The 13,336-nt window shown below is 44.7% G+C and overlaps 1 protein-coding gene across 1 annotated transcript; it reads right to left on the bottom strand.

The window, feature by feature from the left end:
• Positions 1 to 1,926: 1,926 nt before the first annotated feature.
• Positions 1,927 to 12,904, bottom strand: LOC308158369 (vesicle-associated membrane protein 2-like; the record flags this gene model as incomplete). Its single annotated transcript, XM_080531958.1, has 5 exons — positions 1,927 to 1,954; positions 4,983 to 5,038; positions 7,642 to 7,800; positions 9,440 to 9,572; positions 12,900 to 12,904. 5 exons carry the CDS (start codon positions 12,902 to 12,904, stop codon positions 1,927 to 1,929), a joined length of 381 nt encoding a protein of 126 aa, XP_080388084.1.
• Positions 12,905 to 13,336: the final 432 nt, after the last annotated feature.

The following is a 13,336-nucleotide window of genomic DNA, read 5'->3' as shown; positions in this document are numbered from 1 at the left end:
CTCTCTTGATCTGTCCAACCATTAGGACACGTTGAAAGTGAAAGAAAACTATTTGTACAATAATTTATTGAAAATGAAAAACAGAAATGTAGAAAAGAGGTCCATATTCAATATATACTAAAAGAGGTCCATATTCAAACCTTTATTAGAATTTATTCTAATTTATAATTTATTTATTTATTATTACGCTTATAAGCATAAGCAAATTGCTCTGCTGTTGCATAACTGAATCACATTACTTTTGCCAAACGCCATAACTGCTTAGAGAAATGGTTTTCAACCCTCTCCTCGGGGACCACCAGCCGTTCCACATATTTGATCTGTTCCACCACCAGCACACCTGATTCAACTAATTAAGTATAAACCATAATTGCTTTGCACTTGATTAGTTGAATCAGGTGTGCTGGTGGTGGAACAGATCAAATATGTGGAACGGCTGGTGGTCCCCGAGGAGAGTTTTGAAAACCACTGGCTTAGAGCAATGTCCTGATTTAGTTTATCACTCTCACAAATACTAATATATTTGAAATCAGTTACATAATAATGACATTATTACCTAGATAAAAGAGGGAAGTGTGTTGCCTAGTTGTGCTGTAATCACCAGGCCTAAGACTAGTGGCAGACCTAAAATCTAATTTCCTATTTTTTATTCAATTTCGTTCTTCACATTTGTTTCAACGCCCCATATTAACGGGGTATTTAACACTAGAACAGCCATGACTTTTTACCTACTAAAAGAGCCGCCTCGGGTCTTTTAGTAGGTAAAAAGGCACGGCTGTTCTAGTGTTAAACGTAGCCCTAAAAGCAGGTCTCTTTAGAATGTAAATCTGCTATTTACACACAACGACCACTAGTTGTCCGTCTTGTAAATTAGCCTGCCTCCTACACAGAAAAACTGCAAAATAGCTTCATACTAGCTTATCCTGAGGTGATTTAGAAAATGTAAGGGTATACTAGGGTGGTAGAACGCACATATCTAGGAAAAGTCATGATAGGAGGGTCCTGAAATGTGATTGAGTGCAAAGATAGAACATGTTCTTTTACTCACAGGGTTAAGGTTAGGGTTGGGGTCAAAATGACCCCTCGTGGCTGATTAAGTGTTAAATGTGTTCTCTCTCCCCTGTACACACGACCCTGCCAACGCCTTGACGTACTGCGCCTTCACAGCCTGCCTGTGGCTGAGAGAAGCTGAGGTGTGTGAATGTGTCTGAGTATGAATGAGAACGCCGTCAGCTCAGCTCTGACCCGACCTCTCAAAGGTCAACTTGTCAAAATAAATAACAGGAACACAAACTAGACTAAACCAACCGAATCCTGAATCCTTGATGCAGGAGTTTGTCCCAAGTTCTGCTCACTAACAAAACACTGCCCCCCCCCCCAAGTGCGGCCTACAAATATTAGGCACCCCTTTAGGGTCTCCGCTGTCATAAAATGCCGGTCGAGAGAGGACGCTGGCGTTGCTTGTTCGCCGCTTCTCCGCCCGAAATCTAGGTGTAATTGCAGTATACAGAGTAGATTGTCCTACAAAGACACTTGGACTTAGATTTAGTCATCTAAACATTAATTAGACCCCCTACACTTTCTTTTATTTATTTTTTGTTTCTTTTTATTATTACTACTCGATCTTTTCAGTTTGTAAAGCGTCTTTGAGGGTCTAGAAAAGCGCTATACAAGTCTAATGTATTATAAAACTACACGAGTCAAGTGTCCTTGGTTTTTTTGAAAGGCGCTATATAAATTAAAGTTATTATTATTAGTTATTATTAGCGTTCGGTTGCTTGCGTCGGCGTCCCACTGAAGTCACAGGAAGTAGATGGAGGCTCCTCCAATCAGAGTGTAGATGATGAAATGAGTCCCCAGATTCCTCATGTCAGACTGCTGTTGTCGTTTTCTTCACACATCTTTGGCCCTTTTTTAATAGTGAGATTATACTTTGAACGAGGGACACACTTCTCTGAACAGAGGAGATAATAAGACACAAGGGACACGTTTATATCCAAAATACGTCTATAATTACAATTACACAGGACAGCAACATGACTGTTTACAAGACAGACAAGAGAATAACAGACAAACAAATATTTCGCGTCATCATCATGACCACTGTGGTCATTCTTGTAAAATAGGATCAGGGTGGAGACATTGTTTGATTGAAGGGAACAGGGGGAAAAAGAAAAACGTTCAGCATCTTTCTAGCTCCCAGGGGGGTATTCCATCAATGTTGCTAAAGGAAAAATCCAGGCTTATAATATATTGATAAATCATTGAGAGAGACTTATCAAACATAAGCCTTCATAAGATGTTCCTTCAGTGACATTGATGGAGTACCCCCCAGCCCTCTCTCTCCTTGTGTTGGCCCTGTTCTCTGCCTCTTCCACTCCCACAATGCACTACAGTCCTACAGTGACTCAAAAGGATATCGTGCTTTGTACAACAAAGCAAATTACAGCTCATCCCACATCTCTCTCTGTTACTAGGGTTGCCAACTGTCCCGTATTAGCCGCAAGGTCCTGTATTTTAGGACCTCCCTTGTCCCGTATATTCATCCAATCACAGGCCCCCAAATGCTCCAATTCGGTTGTTAAGTCGTGACGTGTTTCCGGGTCCAAAGTTGGCTGAGGCGCTCTCTTCGAAATGCCTCAGTAATAATAATAATTCATTATATTTGTATAGCGCTTTTCCGAGGCTCAAAGACGCTGACAATATGGGGAAAACGGGAAAGTGTTGTGTCCCTCGTTGTATGAATAGATCCCAGTCTAAAAAACAATTGAACTGTCATTCTACCACTGTAGTACACTGGTACTCTGGTGCGGGGAATTTCTGGTTTGGACCCGGAAATTGCTAAACGTCACGTGTGATGTCAGACTTAACAACCGAATTGCTTCAAACCCCCCCCACGCCCCGTGCACTGACACGCCGTATTTGGTAGTTGAGAAGGTTGGCAAGCCTAGACTGGTACAGTTCATTACATATATCGTTAGCCTCATAGCATAATTGCCTAAGTCATATTTTGGCCAAATTGAGATATCTGCCTAACTCTACTCTCCTAACACTGCTGATTCACTGGGCATTATTGCCTACGATGCCATCAGCCTATCAGAATGCTTGTTACATTCCAAAATCACTATCTGCCCAAGTCATCTCTTTGACATGGGCATTTTTTAAACACTACATACAAAGATGGCTTGGCTGACCACAAGTGAAGCATAACTTAGGCAATTATGCTACGAGGCTAACGATATGCTGAAATGTGCTGCAGATACAGTCAACCAGACACAGTCAACCAGATGATAGTCAACCAGATGATAGTCAACCAGACACAGTCAACCAGACACAGTCAACCAGACACAGTCAACCAGATACAGTCAACCAGACACAGTCAAACAGACACAGTCAACCAGACACAGTCAACCAGACACAGTCAACCAGATACAGTCAACCAGACACAGTCAACCAGATACAGTCAACCAGACACAGTCAAACAGACACAGTCAACCAGACACAGTCAACCAGACACAGTCAAACAGACACAGTCAAACAGGAGCAGAGACACATCCTAAGTGGTATCATCACCTGCTTTGCCTCCTTAAAAGCACTCATATTACACTGAGTATACTAGAACACACTGCACTGTCCAGGTGGAACATCTGGTCAAGTCTAACAGAGAGGAGAGAGAGCGCCCACTACAGGAGAGGAGGAGGTACTGCACGTCTGTCTACAGGTGTCCGGCGTCTCGGAAGGCATCGGTGAGAAGAGAGGGATGAAGGAGGAGGAGTAAAAGAGGAGAGGGAGGATTCATGGCTACGCTTCTGGTATCTCATCTTCCGCTGGTGTCCGTCCCTGGAGAAACTCGCTCAGTAGAAAAAATACACTGCAAGAGAGAGAGAGAGAGAACAGTGAGAATATGACCAAGAAAACCATGTGGTAAGTCATAATATTTTATTAAATCAATATTAAATTAAATAAATATATATTAATATACTTATTATTTAATATTGTTTGTAGCTGTACATAGATTCATTACTGTGTTGACAGAACTTGTCTTAACGATATTTTACTATACTAAATAACTGTATTGAGGACACATATTTTGACACATATTCCATTCTAAAGTACACTCTCTTCTATATGGACAATAGGCCTGTATTCGGTTGTTAAGTCGTGACGTGTTTCCGGGTCCAAAGTTGGCTGAGGCGCTCTCTTCGAAATGCTGCAGTAATAATAATAATTCATTATATTTGTATAGCGCTTTTCCGAGGCTCAAAGACGCTGACAAATATGGGAAAAACAGGAAAGTGCTGCTGTGTCCCTTGTTGTATGAATAGATCCCAGTCTAAAAAACTATTGAACTGTCATTCTACTGCTGTAGTACACTGGTACTATGGTGCAGGGAATTTCTGGTTTGGACCCAGAAATTGCTAAACGTCACGTTTGACGTCAGACTTAACAACCGAATTGTCCCGTATTCAAACTTGAGAATCAAGTTTGAGATCAGCTTCTGTTTGCCTTCAATACGTTAGTTTTGTACGACGTTGTTATGTAAGCTTGACGTACTGTCTGTATCTGAAACATATCAGTCACAGGGTTGTGACTGACTGGTCTTAAAAAGCTGTAAAGCTGTAAAGCCTAAAATCCAGAAGACTAAATCTTAAGGCCGAAAAAGGTTTTGAATTTCAGTTATTCAGTCTAAAAATTAGGTGCTAGGTCTTAAAATGAGATCCTGCAAGGAAATCAGTCCGACCACATCTATTTACGCGGAAATGATTCAAGCTGGAACCCAAAAAAAATCTTCCTTTTTTGTCTGTATGGCAGTGAAATCCCTAATTTCATCACCTCGAGGATGACAAAACGCTCTCATATGGTGTCGCGAATAGGTCTAAAATTATATTCAAAGAGGTCTAAAAAAGGTCCCAAAAGGTCTTAAATTTGACTTCTTGAAACGTGTAGGAACCCTGCAATCACATTTAGGGACGTTGTCGTACTTACAGAAAACGATTCCAAAACAGATGACACCTATGATCGCCATCATGATCATCGCCTGCAAAACAAGTTAAAACACCTTTCAGATGTAATAACAATAATTAATATATATAAATATTAATATAATATTATTAATATATATATATTATTATTGATCTTATTCTACCCCATGTCTATCAGGGGAGGCTGGTGGAGGTAGACATCGGAGGACAGGCTCATTGTAATGCATGGAATGGAACAACAATAATAACAACAACACTATGACACTACTGAGTGACCCAACATTGATATCCAATAGGATTTTTACAGAGGTCACCTAAGCAGGCTCGCATGCACATTATCAATGTGAAATGGACAAGATTGGCCATGTTTCAGACAGAGGGGAGGGGAGGAGAGAGGGAGCTAGAGAGGAGAGAGAGAGGTAGAGAGGAGAGAGGGAGAGGAGGAGAGAGGGAGGTGGAGGAGAGAGGGGAGGAGGGGGAAGAGAGAAGCTGAGATGTTTCAGACAGAGAGAGAGAGAGAGAGAGAGAGAGAGAGAGAGAGAGAGAGAGAGAGAGAGAGAGAGAGAGAGGACCTGAGATGTTTCAGACAGAGAGAGCCTATGGGGGCAGGGACTGTATGACGTGATGAGATTAGGAGAAACACAGGTTTAGAGCGAGAGAGGGGGGAGAGAAATGAGAGAGAGAGAGAGAGAGAGAGAGAGAGAGAGAGAGAGAGAGAGAGAGAGAGAGAGAGAGAGAGAGACAGAGAGCAAGTCAGAAAGAGAGAGAGTGTGAGGGGGAGTTACATCACGAGTCACAGCTTGGTTTATAATCCAGCCCCCGCTCTAATCCAGATTGGGATTTCTAGCCCCCTCCCCCCCCCTCCCCCAACAGAGCCATCTGATTGGACGGGCACCGGGCCAGCCATCTGTCCTCAGCCTGGAGTGAGGGTTTATAACATCATGTTGAAAGATGAAATATGGACGGACAGATATTTAGATGGACAGATAGTTAGATGGACAGATAGTTAGAAAGACAGATAGTTAGATGGATAGATAGTTAGATGGACAGATAGTTAGATGGACAGATAGTTAGATAGACATATAGTTAGATGGACAGATAGTTAGATAGACAGATAGTTAGATGGACAGATAGTTAGATGGACAGATAGTTAGATAGACAGATAGTTAGACAGATAGTTAGATGGACAGATAGTTAGATAGACAGATAGTTAGATGGACAGATAGTTAGATAGACAGATAGTTAGATAGACAGATAGTTAGACAGATAGTTAGATGGACAGATAGTTAGATAGACAGATAGTTAGATGGACAGATAGTTAGATAGACAGATAGTTAGATAGACAGATAGTTAGATAGTTAGAAAGACAGATAGTTAGATAGACAGATAGTTAGATGGACAGGTAGTTTAGATAGACAGGTAGTTTAGACAGGAAGTTTAGATAGGAAGTTTAGATAGATACGTAGATAGATACGTAGATAGATACGTAGATAGATAGATAGATAGATAGATACGTAGATAGATAGATACGTAGATAGATACGTAGATAGATAGATAGATACGTAGATGGATACGTAGATAGATAGATAGATAGATAGAATAGATAGATGGATGGAAGGATGAGAATGTCCTATGTAAAGTGAGGAGAAAGGAGGAGGAGAAAACAAACCAAGGGTGAAGATGGAGGTAGGGACAGTCAGTCACGACTGGTGTATCATCCAGATGGGAAAGAGAGACCTTTGACCCGACATCTCCTCAGTGTATACTGTATACACTACAGACATTATTTCCACAAAATGGCTGACCACAGTGAAAACACACCACGGCACTTCATCATGATGTAACACAGAGGCGTGGCGGTCATGGTCGCCTGCACTAAGCAAGCCTAAGCATAACGTTGCATGACTCCTTTCTTCACGATTCAAAGACCGTCCTGTAGGAAGGTTATTGACTAATCATTTCTATTAAAACACAACCCTCTGTAGAGGTTACAGGGGAGGCTGGTGGAGGTAGACATCGGAGGCCTCCCCTGGTGTTCAACCTCCCCCAGCCTCCCCTGGTGTTCTACCTCCCCCAGCCTCCCCTGGTGTTCTACCTCCACCAGCCTCCCCTGGTGTTCTACCTCCACCGGCCTCCCCTGGTGTTCTACCTCCCCCAGCCTCCCCTGGTGTTCTACCTCCCCCAGCCTCCCCAGGTGTTCTACCTCCCCCAGCCTCCCCTGGTGTTCTACCTCCCCCAGCCTCCCCTGGTGTTCTACCTCCCCCAGCCTCCCCCTGGTGTTCTACCTCCCCCAGCCTCCCCAAGTGTTCTACCTCCCCCAGCCTCCCCTGGTGTTCTACCTCACCTGATAGGTCTTCACCTAATTATTGTCTGTGAGGCTCTCAGTAACAATAAAGGACTTTCACACATAAGCCAATGTTAACGACACTCGTTAGTCACTCACGCACACACACACACACACACACACACACACACACACACACACACACACACAAGCAATGAACAATCAACCAATGATTGTGAACACACGCACACCCACCCACCCACCCACCCACCCACACCCACCCACACACACACACACACACGCACACCCACCCACCCACCCACCCACCCACCCACACACACCCACCCACCCACCCACACACACACACACACCCACCTTGAGGTTCTTCCACCAGTACTTGTTCTTCAGCTTGGCGGCGCTGCTCTCGAACTGCGAGGCTCCGGCCTGCAGCGCGTCGGCCCGGTCGTCCAGCTCCGACAGCCTCTGGTCCCGCTCCAGAACCTTGTCCACGTTCACACGCATGATGTCCACCACCTACACACACACACACACACACACACACACACATGATGCTCCAGAACCTTGTCCATGTTCACACGCATAATGTCCACCACCTACACACCTACACACACACACACACATATGATGCTCTAGAACCTTGTCCACGTTCACACGCATGATGTCCCCCGCCTGCAGGGGGCGGTAGAGGCCAGGGACAGAGGGGGCGACAGACACAAACATTTCACATTTTGTTTTAACCATTTAGCCGTCGCTCGCCAGACTTGAGATGGAAACAAGCCTGATGATGATTTTCCTTTAGTGACGTTGATGGAATACCCTCCTGAATACCCCCCTGCTCTCAACATCCACAACACCAGGAGGGTGGAGAGACAGCGTCTTAATGATCGCAATGTCGGCAGTTCGATGGTTCGAACCCCGGCTGGCCACGTGTCGAGGTGTCCTTGAGCAAGGCACTGAACCCCCTAATTGCTCCAGGGTCGCCGTCTATGGTTCTGACCCCTGTGTGCCTAGAGTATAAAATACCACATTCCAACAACTGACTGACAAGTTGATTGCATGGCAAAACAATTAAATCAAAGCAATTAAAAATGTAATAAAAATAAATAATAATTCTAATTAAATCTATAGAAACTATAGAAATGCAATAAAGATAATATGTTAATAATTATTTTTAACAACAAGAAGAAGAAAAAAACTCTCCTAGATGATGATGTCACTGGGAGAGGCGATGGTGAAGGAATCAATTATGACAAAAGTAGGGAGGTTTTTCCTGCCCACGTGTCCACGACTAGGAAAAACTCTAGGCCCCCATCATGCCTGAGAAGAGGCTATAGCAACAGTCGTCATGCTGTGATGTCACAGAGCTGTGATGTCACAGAGCACGAGGACACTTAGTTCTCTTCCTCACGGATGATAACATCCTCGTGACCTCTGTATGACCCCATCCCTCCATCCCTCCATCCCTCCATCCCTCCATCCCTCCATCCCTCCCTTTCTCCTCAGGACTTCACCGTTCACTGGTCCTGTCCTTGACTGCATGGTAAAAAAATAAAAAAGAGAATTCTTCCTTCTTCTTCTAGCAGGATGACTGCCAACGGCCCCAGGCCTGAGCATAGAGTACCTTCCCCTGCTGTGACGGGTGGACAGATCATTCACTTACTTACTTAGTCAAATGTATTTCGTGAGTTTAGAATGATAAGGTTCTATCTCCGTTTAGAATGATAAGGTTCTATCTCCGTTTAGAATGAGAAGGTTCTATCTCCGTTTAGAATGATAAGGTTCTATCTCCGTTGAGAATGATAAGGTTCTATCTCCGTTTAGGGCAGTTCAGAGATATTGAGCGTCAACGTTTTTACATTCCATTATGTTTTGTGAGATGGAACATTTGTATTTTATGAATTACTAACTCATAAAATGTCAACATTTTAAAAATAACACCACACAGGCATTAATAAACACATACTGGATCAAAAATGGAGATAGAACCTTATAATTCTAACGTCACGAAATGTGTTTGTTGTAAGACGCTTTGGATGCATGCTAGATGTCAAAAAAAGATGTCAATCCCCCCCCCCCCCCCTCTCACCTCATCAACCTGTGCCTGGGTCTGCTGTAGCCTGACACCCCCCCCCCCCCCCCCCCTCCCTCTCACCTCATCAACCTGAGCCTGGGTCTGCTGTAGCCTGCGGTTGCTGGTGAGGTTGGGGGCCCCGCCCGGGGGACCCCCCTCTCCCTCAGGACCCCCGGGGGCTCCCGGGGTGGCCGAGTCAGGGGTAGAGGTGGACCTGGGGGGGGAGAGAGAGAGAGTGAGAGTCTGGGGTAGAGGTGGACCTGGGGAGGGAGAGAGAGAGAGAGAGAGAGAGAGAGAGAGAGAGAGAGAGAGAGAGAGAGAGAGAGAGAGAGAGAGAGAGTCTGTCTGGGGTAGAGGTGGACCTGGGGAGGGAGAGAGAGAGAGAGAATGAGAGTGTGGGGTAGAGGTGGACCTGGGGGGGGAGAGAGAGAGAGAGAGAGAGAGTGAGAGTCTGGGGTAGAGGTGGACCTGGGGGAGAGAGAGAGAGAGAGAGAGAGAGAGAGAGAGAGAGAGAGAGAGAGAGAGAGAGAGAGAGAGAGAGAGAGAGAGAGAGAGAGGACCTGGGGAGGGAGAGAGAGAGTCACACACACAACCACTCCAACATGTCTAATGATCGCAAGGTTGGCAGATCGGCGGTTCGAGCCCCGGCTGGCCACATGTCGAAGTGTCCTTGGGCAAGACACTGAACCCCAAATTGCTCCCAGTGAGCGGGCCGGCGCCTTGCATCATGGCAGCTTGCCGCCATTGGTGTGTGAATGTGTGTGTGAACGGGTGAATGAGAGGCCGTTGTAAAGCGCTTTGGATAAAGGCGCTATGTAAGTGCAGTCCAACATGTCTATCAGACATAGACTCATCTCATTTCATTATTTTATCTTGTAAAAAAACAATCATTATAATTACAAAGTGGAAAAGTGTGTTTGAGCATAAAAAAACAGAGGAAATACACACGACAGTGAACTAGAAAAGTTAATCTTTGATGACAGATTACTGAACCAGCCCGAGAGAGAGGCCTGTTATCCTATCAAATCTTCATCCACCGGCCAAACGACCATGACAGCCTACTTCTGCTCCAAACGACCATGACAGCCTACTTCTGGTCCAAACGACCATGCCAGCCTACTTCTGGTCCAAACGCCCATGACAGCCTACTTCTGGTCTAAACGACCATGACAGCCTACTTCTGGTCCAAACGACCATGATAGCCTACTTCTGGTCCAAACGACCATGACAGCCTACTTCTGGTCCAAACGACCATGACAGCCTACTTCTGGTCCAGACGACCATGACAGCCTACTTCTGGTCCAGACGACCATGACAGCCTACTTCTGGTCCAAACGACCATGACAGCCTACTTCTGGTCCAAAGCTGCGTTAATATTCGACTATACCAACATGGAGAAGGATTTAGTAAAAAGCCACGGAGGCTGATAAAAAGGATGGGTGGGTTTTACAATTAGATAAACACGCATCGTGTACATGATGACTGAAAAGCTATCAAAACAAGGAAATAAATTCAAAATAAGGAACACATTGCCGACATGAAAGCACTTTTGAGAATAAGTGCGATGACGAATAGCGGGTGACTCAGTGAACGACTCGTAGTGAAACTGCGTGTCAATAATTCTAATATTGTCTAAGATAATGTGTGTCAACAATCTGGTTCATTAATCATTAACTATATATACGCGCAACTTATTTAAATCGATAAATATTGCTAACATCCTAAAAGAAATAGGTAGGTGAGTCAAAATAAATCAGTATGCCGACAGTGACTATTTTAGAAATGTATCAATATTCATTTTTACTCAATACAAAATAGAAAGAAATTCCGTTTATACTCACATCTCGATGGCAGCTGTTTAATCTACTGAATGCGTGAGAGCGGAGTAGGGAGAGAGAGGGGGGGAGGGAGAGAGAGAGAGAGGGGGGAGGGAGAGAGAGAGAGAGGGGGGGGGAGAGGGGGGGGGGGAGAGGGAGGGAGGGAGAGAGAGAGGGGGGGAGGGAGAGAGAGGGGGGGGGGAGAGGGAGGGGGGGAGAGGGAGGGAGGGAGAGAGAGAGGGGGCGAGAGAGGGGGGGAGGGAGAGAGAGAGAGGGGGGGGAGAGAGAGGGAGAGAGAGGGGGGAGGGAGAGAGAGAGGGGGGGGGAGAGAGAGGGGGGGAGGGAGAGAGAGAGGGGGAGAGGGAGGGAGAGAGAGAGGGGGGGCGAGAGGGAGAGAGAGAGAGGGGGGGAGAGAGAGAGAGAGAGGGAGAGAGAGAGACAGATAGAGAGAGAGAGAGAGAGAGAGAGAGAGAGAGAGAGAGAGAGAGAGAGAGAGAGAGAGAGACAGATAAACATAACAACTCGTATTGTATAAAACCAATAATGTCTCCTAGTCGTGATTTATCGTCAATGACGTCACGGGGTTTGCCGGCACTCAGCTGGCCACGTGCCTAACAACTCTCCCTACCTGTACCGACTATTAATGGTCCATAGCACTGGCGGACTCATAGGGGGGCAGAGGGGCGACTGCCCCTCCTGGTGCCCCCACGGCTGAAAAACGTATGTCTTAAGTGCCCTTTTGAGTGTCAAAAATGCCCCTTTGAGTGGCGAAAATGAGAGGATGTGCCCTATTGGTGCCCCTCCAATGGTCTAAACGTGACCATGTGCCCCCCCACAGTTGAAAAACGTTGCACTAAAGTGCCCTTTTGAGTGGCAAAATGAGAGGATGTGCCCTATTGGCTGCCCTTCCAATGGTCTAAACTTGACCATGTGCACTGATGGGGTCCCATGTTGTGCAGTAGGTGCCCTTTTTTTCTTTTCGCCCCCCTGCCCTTCTAACAGCCTGAGCCTATTAATGGTCCATAGCACTGGCGGACTCACGGGGGGGGGGGGGGCAGAGGGGCGACTGCCCCTCCTGGTGCCCCCACGGTTGAAAAACGTATGTCTTAAGTGCCCTTTTGAGTGTCAAAAATGTCCGCCATAGCACTATGAAATGAGATGGAATTACATTACATGGGATTCATTCTATGATGAGATGTGTTTGTAGCATGTGAACCATCACTGGGTTAGAGATAATATAAGAGGATTTGGAATAAATCATTCATCTTAAATTGAAAGAGTCACTGCAGGAATTGTAACCATATAGAAAGTCATGCGCAATCTGCCGTATTACAATAGAGTGGTCTACTGGACATTTGAACCCAGGAAATAATCATGAAACATATTATTATTCCTTTAAATTGTGTTCAATTGAATGCCACACCCACTGCACTTGATGGTTGAAGTTATGAATGCCACGCCTACTACTGCAGCACTAATAGAGTATAATAATAATAACGTTATTTGTATAGCACTTTTCCTGCAAACGTTGCAGCTCAAGTGCTTTAATCATTATATAATGTTAATTTAATGATTTAGTCATTTAAAGGCAATATTAAAAAGATGGGTTTTTAGTCTTGACTTGAACATATTTGCTGAGGTTGCATCCCTAATGTAAACGAATGATATCCTCTGTCAAATAATGCTCCCTCTACAGAATCATTTTATATTACGCCATTACTCACTCCATGTCCATGTATTTTAACATATTTTTCATGAAGATTCAACATCAACAAATGGCAAAGAAAGCTATATACTGTATACCTATAGTCATAATTGCAAAAGTTCCGTAATATAACATCAATATTCATGGTATCAATATTATAACCGTAATTAGTCATCATGACACTGCTTCTGATGACTATAAGTCAAGTCAAGTGATAGGATGCATTTTATCATTGTGCTTAGGTAAACCCTGAATACTTTAATCATTAGGAATTATGTTGTACAAGTTGTAATATCTGAACTGTTAAGATTGAGCAAACTCTCTGTCATGAACAAACTGACTTGTCAGCTTGTCGGTGTAACTGGACCTGAGCCAAATATAGAGACCACAGCTAGTGGGGACCAGCATAGAACCTGGGTCAATAGGTCAGTATATTTAGGACCAGCCAGTCAGCTG

This window comes from Nansenia antarctica (assembly GCF_963989245.1).
Source record: "Nansenia antarctica genome assembly, chromosome: 5".
NCBI lineage: Eukaryota > Metazoa > Chordata > Actinopteri > Argentiniformes > Microstomatidae > Nansenia > Nansenia antarctica.
This window is presented reverse-complemented; position numbering and strand designations above follow the sequence as displayed.